This window comes from Macrobrachium rosenbergii, chromosome 51 (assembly GCF_040412425.1).
Source record: "Macrobrachium rosenbergii isolate ZJJX-2024 chromosome 51, ASM4041242v1, whole genome shotgun sequence".
Lineage (NCBI taxonomy): Eukaryota > Metazoa > Arthropoda > Malacostraca > Decapoda > Palaemonidae > Macrobrachium > Macrobrachium rosenbergii.
In genome coordinates this window covers 24,046,442-24,058,387 of record NC_089791.1, presented here as the reverse complement: position 1 = coordinate 24,058,387, position 11,946 = coordinate 24,046,442, and the positions used below count along the sequence as shown (strand labels likewise).

General features: G+C 34.3%; 1 protein-coding gene and 1 long non-coding RNA gene across 7 annotated transcripts in view; one reads left to right on the top strand and one right to left on the bottom strand.

Annotated features, from left to right (window-relative positions):
* Nucleotides 1-11,946, top strand: part of LOC136833220 (uncharacterized) — a 54,001-nt gene that overhangs the window by 23,015 nt on the left and 19,040 nt on the right. The window lies entirely within an intron of this gene.
* Nucleotides 3,026-11,946, bottom strand: part of LOC136833218 (collagen alpha-1(XVIII) chain-like) — a 665,928-nt gene continuing 657,007 nt past the window's right edge. For all 6 annotated transcript variants that reach the window (XM_067095081.1, XM_067095086.1, XM_067095082.1 and 3 more), the window contains 3 exons: nt 11,526-11,720; nt 10,120-10,235; nt 3,026-8,798 (listed from right to left, as the gene is read on the bottom strand). In XM_067095081.1, coding sequence (XP_066951182.1) covers nt 8,501-8,798; nt 10,120-10,235; nt 11,526-11,720 — 609 coding nt within the window. In that variant the 3' untranslated portion in view covers nt 3,026-8,500. The remainder of the gene's footprint in view (nt 8,799-10,119; nt 10,236-11,525; nt 11,721-11,946) is intronic.

Genomic DNA, 11,946 nt, shown 5'->3' with positions numbered 1-11,946 from the left:
TCCCCAGATTCTGACAGTCAAAATGAAAGAAGAAAGAGAGACGTATGTGAAGGGTATTGAAAAAAAAAATGCCTTTTGAATTGACACATACGATTCTCCGCACGGGGGTAGTGGCGTCAGTGCACCTCACATGGTGCACTGTAGGCATTAGTTAAGACTCTTTGCAGCATCCCTTTGGCCACCTACCTGCAACCCCTTCCATTCCTTTTACCGTACCTCCGTTCATATTTTCTCCTTCGTTCATCTTACCTCTCCCAACAACTGTTCTAACATCATTTTCATTGCTGAATGACTTCATGGGTCCCAGCGCTTGACCTTGGGCCAAAATTTTATATTCCAATTCCAATCAGAAGATGACTGGCGTGAAGTGCACAGGGTTCTTCCATCCAAGTTGTGAGGAATGGAAAACGGGCCGAATAATATATATTTTTTTTTATTTCCAAATCGTATCATTAGCAGCTTAGGCTATTGGCTTATCGATCTTCTAGGGCAAAACTTAGAAGCTTGCAGTCTGCACTTCTGTCAGTGGTATTCAAATAAGCATTTACAGTATAGGGCAAATAGGAACGCAGCTATTGTAATATAGTAAAGCTAAAAGGGGTTCAAGCTTGGAAACTGATGACGCAGAGGATTGTTTGTATTCGGTTTCATAGACAACGACGACATGAGGAAAAAAGTATTCAGTGAAAGAATGGTTAAAAATTATGCACATCAGGCCTGGAAAACTAAAAATAAACCTCTACTAACTGAAATGAGATTTTGGACAATCAAACCAATTTATAGCTTTCCAAACGCCATTGTTAAGGTAAACCGCTTCACTGGTTCACCTTGTGGTCAGAGGTATCCCTTACTTCTTACTCTTTACGACTCCTCTAGGAAGACCTGGTCAAGACAGTCGCCACAGAGAAGTCTGCTCTTATCAAAGAAGCTTCGATCAGGTAAAATTTTCACTTTTCATTCGTTACATTGGAAAGATCTCCGTAACAGAAGTCTTCTTGATGACATAAACCATTCTATTTTTATAAACTCTTTGGAAAGTAAAGTGGGCTTCGGTCAGCCTGTCAGCTGCTGCTTCTAGATAAGATGGTTTACAATTGAACTATGCACTGTTTTGGTAGAATCTCTTAATTTTTTGTACAAAGATCACTTCCTTAGATATTCTGGATATGTCTGACACTCCCAATGCTGGAACTATATGCGTATATATTCATTTAACTATTCTCAGAATTATATTCTTAGTTTTCTTTAAATCCTCAACTACTATACTAAGATGTAGCTGGTCCAGTTTCTCCTCCTTTGAAAGCTGGTCGAGTTTTGCTTGAAATAGTGCTAGATTCGACCTATATAGCATTTTTGGTTTGTTTTGCTTAGTACTCAGTCAGCTAGAAATACCATTATTTATTTTGGTTAGCCATTTTTAAGGCTGGACTTTTTGCATTCATTGACAGAATGGTTTCTGGTCAGGTTGCACTATTTTGGTTCAGTGGTGTGTGTCCATGAGCCGAGTCATTTATTGATTTTTGGGTGCTTGGAAAATTTCCTGTGGCTTTCCTTCTGTGATATCTAACGTTCATGATACCGTACTGCCTTGCTGATAAATGACTGTAGATAGGTTTGTAAATCCAATTGGTTTTCCTTTCCATGCAGAGTGTTGACTTGGCAAATTGTGTTGAGAAAGTAGGCTACTGTTTTTGGGATTCACTGTTACCTATTTGATTAGGAAAGGTATAATATTCTTTTGTAAGTTCTGTGGAACACTTGAAAGAGCCAAGAGGTACGCAACATTTGTTGAAGACGTTTACAGCCGAGATGGTTCGGTTATGTCGACTCATGAGATTGGAAGAATATTGTGAAGGAGCTTGGAGCAGGCCTGTAGAAGATAAAAATAAGCAGAAGATAAGGTGTAGAGATGTGTAGAGAGACATGAGATATGTGGATGACTGAGACTGTGATGCATCGTTTTGGTATTCTTGGAACAGTTATTGAGGTAATGACATTGCATAACTGCTTTAACCTCAAAAGTTCAAGCTTAGATACAATGCAGTACTACTACCCTGGAGCAGTTCTCCTTTATTTTATAATTTACTTACATTATTATCTGTTTATTTATTAATTTATTCTTTTCCAATAACTGGTCTCTTTCTGTTCTCCTGTTACCTTCTGTTTTTCTTTCAAATGAACACCATATGCTTTGGAAGCTTGAAAAATCAAGCCAGTATCCTGTATGGGCTTGTTCCATATGAATAGGGTTCATCTTCATAATAATAATAATAATAATAATAATAATAATAAAAGGATTTTGACAAAGGAAAATCTATTTCTGGGAGGGGCCCGTGTCACCCGGGTGAAATAATCCATTCAGCACTTATTTCTAGGTAATTCCGTTGCTAGATACCAGAGAAAAGCTAAATGTAAAGCTGGGGTTATTTACCCCAGAGCGAGCCCAAGAAATGGAATCGATATGGTAAAGGGTGAGATTGTCACAATCACGGGACCCTGCCCTATAAAGAATCCCAATGTCAAAAGTCCCAACGAGAGGTGCCAATACAAGCCCATGCACTATTCATGTACACAAGTCAACACTAGCCGTTTCCATGTTAGCACCCACCCCACTAGAATGATGTTTATCATGGAGGGAGAGAATGAAAAACAGGGTGGGAATAATGGTGATACCGGGCCCTCCCCAGAAATAGATTTTTCCTTTGTCAAAATCCTTTTCTGGATCGGGGTCCCATGTCAGCCGTGAAATAATAACGGAGAAATAAACATCATTCTTATGCTAATAAAGACTTAAAACAGAGACGTTGAAAACTAGAGAATTCTACCTGAACATTAGTAAGGTCCTCTAAATTCACGCAATGAAAATAATGTAAGTGGTCACCGTCTAAGATCATGAGCTTAGGATTGAACCTGAATAGGCTTGTATTAAGAAAATACTTTCTGCCTAATAGCAGACACGATGACAACAGTAACCCCCTATAATAATAATAATAATAATAATAATAATAAGGGAATAATGGAAAGGTTTCTTACTGGATTATTTTATTGAAAACAGAGAGGAACAGTTGTTATGAAAAAGGAATAAAGATACATTGTCTCAACAGCATTCACAAGTTACATTCTTTCAACTACCTTAAATACAGTACAGTGTATTAACGGATGAAAAATTAAATAACCAAAGTAAAGAATTTGCAAAGCTTATCTAAAAATATGTCAGTGAAAAAGTCAAGAAATCTTACTGTATGAAATAAATTAAGCTTTAACTAACAAATAAATTCACCTAAAGCATCAAATTTATATCAGGAACATAACGATGTACCAGAGATAAATTATACTACATTATAAATATAAAAAAAGAGTAGCACATGCTCACTAGGATTTCAAAGTTAGCAGTTGCATTTGAAGTTCAGTATTATATTAGAAATACTGACAAAAGTAGGGATTTATTAACTAGAATTATGCAGAAGTTAATTTTCTTGCATGTAGTTAATCCACAACTACTGTATGTGGAAATAGAGTAAAGGGTTAGAAATCAATCATTTCAAGTTGCTTTTGACAAGTTGCAAAGTTTATGTAGGTTATACAGTAGTTGGTTTCTTTAATGAAAACAAATTGATCAAAATCTCTTCTGGTAATGGCAAGGTGTTAACAAACTAATTAGTGTGTTAGGTTTACATTTTTAGCAAAGGGGGTCCACTTTTAACTTTGTGACTGCAGATGAGTTATATTACTTCTGCTGTACTTGACTATGAGAAACCATGATACTTGGCTGCCTTTGAAAAAATTTACCTGTAGTATAAGTTACTAATATAAAGCTAGTTACTGCAGTGCTAAAATATAATCGTAGAACAGCTTTGGATATGGGTCACCACCATGAATTTTCCGTGTAAAGTACTGTACAGCAGAAACCTTATGTTAATAATGGAAACATTAATTTGAAAAAATACTAAGTTTGCCATATTACATGAATATTTTTTTTCTCATTGTCTGTTTTTGAATTTGCAACTTGCTTAAGAGATGTGGTTTCTGTCAACATTGAAAATTGAAGTTTATTTTAAACCTGACAGTGATTTTCAAGAGAAAACATGTATTGAATAGGGCAAATTTGCACATTTATTTGTTGTATGATATCTGTACTAAATTAAATTCACATAATCAAACAACTAATTATACAGAACTTGAGTGCAATAATGTATACAGTAAATGGTACTATGTGTCATGTGCTTTTGAAAATTATTTAAACTTAATATTACAGTATTATCAATGACTAGAATACAGACCTATCATATAAAAATGTGAGTATAGTATAATACCCACATTATCTCTGCATAGATTATGGATACAGTTCTAGTAGTCATCATTCACAGAATTTTATTAAACTAGAAAGATGATTTAGACAAAGCAGTATTAGTAGATCCTTTACTTGTTTCTTTAGATTTATTTTATTTGTTTAAAATACTACCGTTGACCAGTTTCCTGTCAGCACCTTGTAAAAGCTATAAAAAGAATTCAGACTTTTCATTCTACTTTACTATTTACTCATTGTAATGGAAATGACATTGATAATATTGACATTGCCAACTGAATTACAATTTAGTAAGGTTTACCACTTGATTCTTGTTCTGTATTGCATAGAATTAAGTACAGAAAGTTTTTATTTCTTAATTTTGTAAGTTTACCAGGTTTTTTTTGTAAACACTTTTTTTGTGTTCTTGAAGAAACAAGCAAATCCTAATGGTGGTTAGTTGTTCAGTCGCCTCTTTTGATAAGCATCCGAGTGGTTGAGGGGTGCTTATGTCGATATTGTAGTAGAGTATTACAATATTGATCTCGTTTTAAAATTGTTGAATTCATTTATCTCAGATTATTAATGAATAGATCAAACCTATTAGTGTAGTCATTTTCTTTGGTTTACTTGTCCTGGATAAAAAGCTGAAGTAAACTAAAGAAGTCTAAATGAACTTTTTTATAAGAAGCTGAATGACCTAGGAGTTACAGGATGTGCCTTTTCCATATACAGTACAGTACATAGTCTACATATGTTATTTAATTTCTGCCTAGAGTTATCAAAATAATGGACCACCAAATAATTTAAATATTACATGTATAGTACCACAAAACTGAGAAAATATTCACATGGCAATAAATTGCAAATAAAGTCTAATAAAGCTGCAAAAATAAAACACCATTAAGCTAGTTAAAATAGCTGGAAGAGCAGTAATGGTTTCTTGCATCATTTCATATCACTTATAATTAAAACTACTTTAAACAATCTCTGACCCACCTAGGTCCTACTCCTTAAGACTTCTGACACAGAAATATGCTCAACTTATGTAGCCAGAACTTTTGTCAGAGATTTGTAATGTTCAGGATCATTGTGTGATGTCAGGAACTTACATTGTCGGAGTACAGTATAGCATTTTCTGTGTATGATTACAGGGATGTCATGAGATGTAACACTACAACCATTTCCAAAAGTCAATAGAACAGCGTTGTAATGAACACCAATTTTATACTGCAGAATCGTGTGAAATTCTTGAACTCGGTGCCAATGTGCTGACTTCATCGAATGGATTTTCCGATTTTTTTTCTGTGAAAAGTATTTTCAGTCCTGCCGTGCCACAGTTCAAAACCATATTGTTTAATAGCACCTTAACACATCGCACAGTCACTAAGCACACGAAATGAGCATCTGAAGTTACAAAAGGAGTTTATGATATGTATTATCATAAAAGAAGATATCTCAGGACAGTTGGATTCTCATTCAGATATCTCTTAGCCTAACCAGTAATTTCTTAACGTAAACATGACTCCACCACTCTGAATCCCAAAGAATGAAAGTTTTTGCTTCACTAACCTAATGACATTGGAAACAGAGTGGTGTGCCACGGAACTGTTTGGCAGTAGGGTTTTCACTCACATTATTGTATTTTTACATTATGCAGTTGGGGATATCAAGGTTTTATTACAACCCTTACAACACACAAAATAGCAGGACACATGGGTACACCACTTAGCTGAAGCATATGCTACCACAGTCACTGTCTAAAATGTATTCTAACTAGACATACACTAAGATTACCCAATTTAAAAAAAAAATATATACTGCATATGATATACATGTACTTTGCAGAAACAGCAGTGATATAACCGTTGATATGAATCAAAAGACAAAACATTATTATTGCCTAAAATATTTAACCAATAAATGGAGTATGCCACAGATTTTATAATACATTTGCATCTTCATTATCTAATTATTTGTATTATGTACAACTGAAACTGATCTGTTACACCTTTCTGTTACACATTTCAAAGTTATGGAGTGCTAGATATTTAAATGCCATTTGATAAAAGACAAGAATTATTCCAAAAATTGGCCAATCTAAAGTTAATAGTAGTTATTTTGCAAATTTACCTGTTTTATAATGTTGTAGTCATAGGCTGTCTCTAAGATACAGTGTTTATATGTGTAAGCAAATTATATCTTTCTGTAAAATCAAGTTTCACATTAGGTATTGACTCTTATGTTTATGCACTTCAGCCAGGTTGCATTCCATTTTTTACAAGACATGAATTTATTTTAACTGAAACACTTCTTAATCCTATAAATATATATTACATATATATATCCTATCAATCACAGATCTCAAAATAAACTGTATTGAGAGATAAATTATGCATACAAATTTTTCACAGTTCAATTTATGTAAAATGTTAACTACAGTTAACAGCAGTGTAAATAAAAAAAAACTCAGGGGAATTATTTCAAGACACACTCATATAGGGGGGAGAGCTATCAGTACAAGGAAACATGGATACAGTTAGTGATTTATTGGTTCAGTTGCTCCCAGTGAAACTAGAGCTCAGTTCTGCAAACTTCAAATACAAGAATATAAGGCCAGTCATATACTTTATTTTGGATTAAGTATTCCAGCAATATGCAGGAATTGCATGATAAATAAATAAGGTATAACTTGTATTATATCAAATAAAATTCCAACTAACATTGCATTAGTTACAATACAAGTGTGAATGTCAAAGAAGTGTGCTTAAGTTGTAAAAATAGAGGATTTAATTATGAATGGTAGTTTCTATTGGCAATCCTGTTCATTATTTGTTTAGCAAAACAGACCTTTGGTCATTTTATTCATTAGGTAAGCACTCCTAAACTCTGCCAACCTTACCATTTCAAGCCCAGAGTCCATTACCCAATATAAATGACATGAAGTACAAAAAAAAATGGGCACACTTTTATAGAAATCCTACTCATTCTAAGTTTACATTCTAATTATACCTTGGTCACTGACCATATGCTATGTTTGCCCCTAACAGGACATGAAAAGTTTATAGTAATGTTGTGTACTAATATTATTTGTGACATTCTATGTAAATGCCTTAAATATTATCACTGAGATTAAGTATCATAAAACCTAAGTTGTAATAAATAAGCATACAGTGAAATGTAAGTTTTACTGAGGACATGAAAACTATGAGGTCATATTGAAAGTATTTGGAGTATAATAGTGTGTTGATTTAGGAAACTGGACAATGGGCCTTCTTGGAATGATTGTTATGAGGAAACAGAGTATCCTGGAGAATGGTCCCAGAAACTAAATAATTGGCACTCCAGCTTTCCTAGGAGAGTGAGGTAGGGGTGAAACCATGGTCACTCAGGATGCAGGCAAAGCTTTAAACCATAATGTTGGTCTAATTGGATGCTGCAGTAGTCCTGAATACATCATCATTTAGAACATTCCTTGAAATTCGGTTACTCAACATGTTTTCACTAAAAAATATGGGTAATTGAACATCCCTTCAGTAGATGTGAAACAATTGTTGGTAATGAACAGTTTCACTCTGATGACAGTGCCTGGTTAGTTTTAACAGAATTTTTCACACTGATTACACTTTGGTTGGTGATGCGAATAGTATTATAATTTAAGACACTACGTCATTGTTTGTAAAGTTTAAGTGTAGAATCACTTCTGTGTTGTGGTAAAATACAAAATGTGCATTAATCACCATGGAACGATATAGTTTTGTGCTTCAGATGAAATATTGGTTAATTTTTGGTATTACTCATCTTTGCTCCATTCATTATTGCTAACAAGAAGTGCCTTTTCAGGATTGTTTCAATTTTTTGGCACTTGTATACAGTTAACCATCCACATGTATTCAGATTGAAATCTATATAAAAGCTGATTGGTTCTTGTTGAAGAATAAAAAAAAAAAATATAAGTTCAGAATGAAGTTTTCCAGACAAACATATTTCATCTCCTGTAAAGATTTACGAACACTTGCCAAAGCAGTAGGGGTAAACCTTAAGAAATAAACCTAGGTATTTTTGTTGATGAGTCTGTATGTCATAATTTTTTGTCTGTTAGACGTTAGTACAGTGTAGACAAATATTCTACAACAGTACTGCTTTCAACTGACTACCACAGGTTTACATGGAACAATTATAAGAAGACCCTCAGATTTTCTATCTGGAAGGACTTTAGTCATTTTCACTTGAGTCCATAGAATTTAGCATCTCATAATATTCCTCCTCTGTTATATCGCCTTCTCGATTACCTGTATGCCTTCTTCGACGAAAAGGAGTTTGGCTTGTTGCTTCAATGCACAAAACAACAAATGAGTTGTGACAGCCAAATCTTTCCTGGGATAAAAGACGACTTTTCCGTAGATTAGAAGCAAGGCCAACAGAATCTGTGCCTGTGCTCCACCCATTACAATAAGCTGAGAGTATGCGTTCACCTCGTAGATCAGATCCATGCCAAACATATTTTTGAGGCCTGGAAGAAGCAGAAAAATTAATTTAGTTCTATTTACTATCCCTCATTAATCCCGGGAAAATAACAGCATGACCCTTATTCTTTATAAGTAATGGCTGCAGTACTGTACTGTATACTAAAAAAGCTCAGGTAATGATACTGGTATTCTGAGAACTTCAGGAACAGCATGACCCTTATTCTTTATAAGTAATGGCTGCAGTACTGTACTGTATACTAAAAAACCTCGGGTAATGATACTGGTATTCTGAGAACTTCAGGAAGACATTAAGTTCCAGGATGTTAACTCTCATAACTGGAAGATCTTTATTTACCACTTTGGTCAAATGGTGTTACATCTAAGTAATAAGCTTCATGACTTTGGAATAATTAGTCTGCAACCAAGAACTCATGTTTTTTTTTTTATTTATTCTTCAGTGACAAGGCTGAAATAACAAAGCAAAGACCAGACCCTGATTCATTGGTACAGCAGTGGTGGTGAGCCATAAAGATACGTACTTTGGCTAGTCATTAATGTATAGCAGCAGCCAGTATGCAGTATAAAGATTTTACATAAAACATTAGTAAGTTGTGGTGGTGTTTGTCTTTTAAAAATTCCTAAGTCCCTGGTAACATGACAGTTGGCAGAATTTTGGCAGTTTATGATCTTGATTCCTGTTATGGCAAGGAAAAGTATGGTTCAAAATCCTGTTACAGGAAAAGTTTTGTCCACCTGACCCCCTTGAAGTCAAGTCAGCTCTGGTGTGCTGTACTGTTTCAGACATACTGTATACAGTAAATTAAATTTGTTGACAAATGAGCTGTAATTCTGTTCTAAAGGAACTGTAATACAGTAAATATACCGTACTGAAATGAAGCAAAATTAAAATGTCCCTAAATGAGTCCAAATGGGCTCTTTGATGTAGTTAATCAGACTCTTGATTTACTGCATAAAGTTTTATGAAAATAATTTGCTAAAAGCAGTTTTTTGTAGGAGTAAGTTGTGAAATTCAAATTTACATTTGCTGAAGTTACTAACTTTACTGCAGTATTTATTTAGCAGCAATCTAAATTTCCTACTACTATTGGCTTGTCAAAAGTAAACTTGGCTACTCTAAGATGCCTTTTGTGTTTGAATCTTACTGTACACAGTTCAAATTAAATTATTTTAAGAGCAGGCTTTACTGAAAATAAATTTAAGGTGTACAATATAGAAATATTCTGGTAGAATTGAGTTAATCTGAAACATTTCTTTAAGAATATTTCTTATGAGTACAAAATATCACATGTTATTTGCAATAACAAGAGGTCTACTGTAATATGCTGTACACAAAGTTCATCTTACCAGGTGGGGTCATTGAGGACATCTTTCCCATCGAAGCTGTAGATTCTGGGTTTATGGGAGAAGATGGCACCAGACCCTGAGAAAATCTCTCTCCAAGAGTGGAAAAGTATATCTCCCTGAAAAGAACAACATAATTAAACAAGCACTTGGATTTCTTTCATGTTAGGTACACTAGATTGATAATAGTTCATAAACATATACTGTGCTTAGTGGATGAATTTGAAACCAATGCAATGCAATGAAAGTCACTGGCAACACCACTGAGCTAACACAAGCCCTAAAAGGAGGGACTAGTTTACCAGTTGCAAGCTCAGAGCTTTGGCCTTGCAGTAACATCTAAAATATTCATAAGAATGAGAGCTGCTGTAATAGTTATGGCAGTTCCTGAAAAGATAATCAAGGTGATTGTTTGATACATCTGTCTTTAAAAGTACAGCTGAAAAAAAGACATTGTAGAATGCTGAACCCTGTAAATCTCTGGTCATTCTGTTATGCAAGATATTCAACTTACAATTGTGACAGTATGTATACATGGATATCAAGTTTGATGCTTTAAAGTGCAAGACAAGACTTTCACTTTCTTGGTATTTATTTATATTCATGCCTGTCTTATTCCTTTACAACTTGTGGTTAAATATCTTTGAAAACAAATTGCAAGGATACCTTATTGATAAAGAAATATACTGTATTATGATAATGATGGTAAAATGTATAGACTTAGTATACATAGTAAAAATCATTCATTTCATGCCAAGTTTTTAGTAGCACTATGTTTCTACCACAAAAACATAGGAAGATTTCAATATATGGGGTAAGTTCAGTGCAAAGTGCCCTGTAAGGGCCACTGTCTACAATGGGCGTCATGCAGGACACTGTAGATGATACCAAAGGTTCTTTGCAGTGCCCCTTCAGCCCAAGCTGCACAGCTTTCTGCCTTTTTCTTATACAGTATTCCATTCTTCCAGTTCCTCCTTACCTAGCTTCAAAAACTGAGAACTTATGAGAGTTTAGAACTGTGATTCAGTGGTCTTGTTAAACTACTTTACAATAACATAACCACTGCAAATGCTTAACTGATGATAAAATTGTGTATATTGGAGTTTATACTATAAAACAGAAAATATGGAAATCGTAAGTAAATATCTTTTAAAATGTAATCCAGATCCATAATAAATATTGTTATAACTCTTTATAGGTACTTCTTATTAAAAGTAAGTATACCTTAGTTTTACATTACCACTGAGCATTAACAGCTATAGGGCTGGCCCGAATTAGCCCAAGAACCATCTAGGAATGGGGTCAATGTGGGAACTCTGAACTTATTCAAAATGAATTTTGTTTTGAGCCCAAGTGCTCCTCTGCCAAAAGCTTTTTGTTTTGAAGTGCTCCATGCCAAAATTACTTACATGAATGTTGACAACTGGAAGGTGGCTATCAGCTTGTTTTACAATGGAGTCTAGGTTCTGAACTCTAGATGTGAGGAATGCTCTGAAGGTCCCTCCTAATCCTGATGAACGAGCTTGTCTGTAACAGTTCAGGTCTGCACCTCTAATTCCCATCATGTCTCCAGTCGTTGGTTTATTCAGTGCTGCTAATCGTAACTAAAAGAATAAAGTTATTGGTTAATAACATGAACAGAGAGCATTTTTTCTCCAAAAAAAAAAAAAGGCTACATGTAAGACTTATGCATACAGAACTATTAATCCTTATATTACAGTACCATACGTACATACTAAATGTTATCAATTAAATTTTAAGAGTAAAGAACAAATGTGTGAAATTGATCATCACTAACAGCATTAAATGACTCGAATGCTTTTGTTTTAT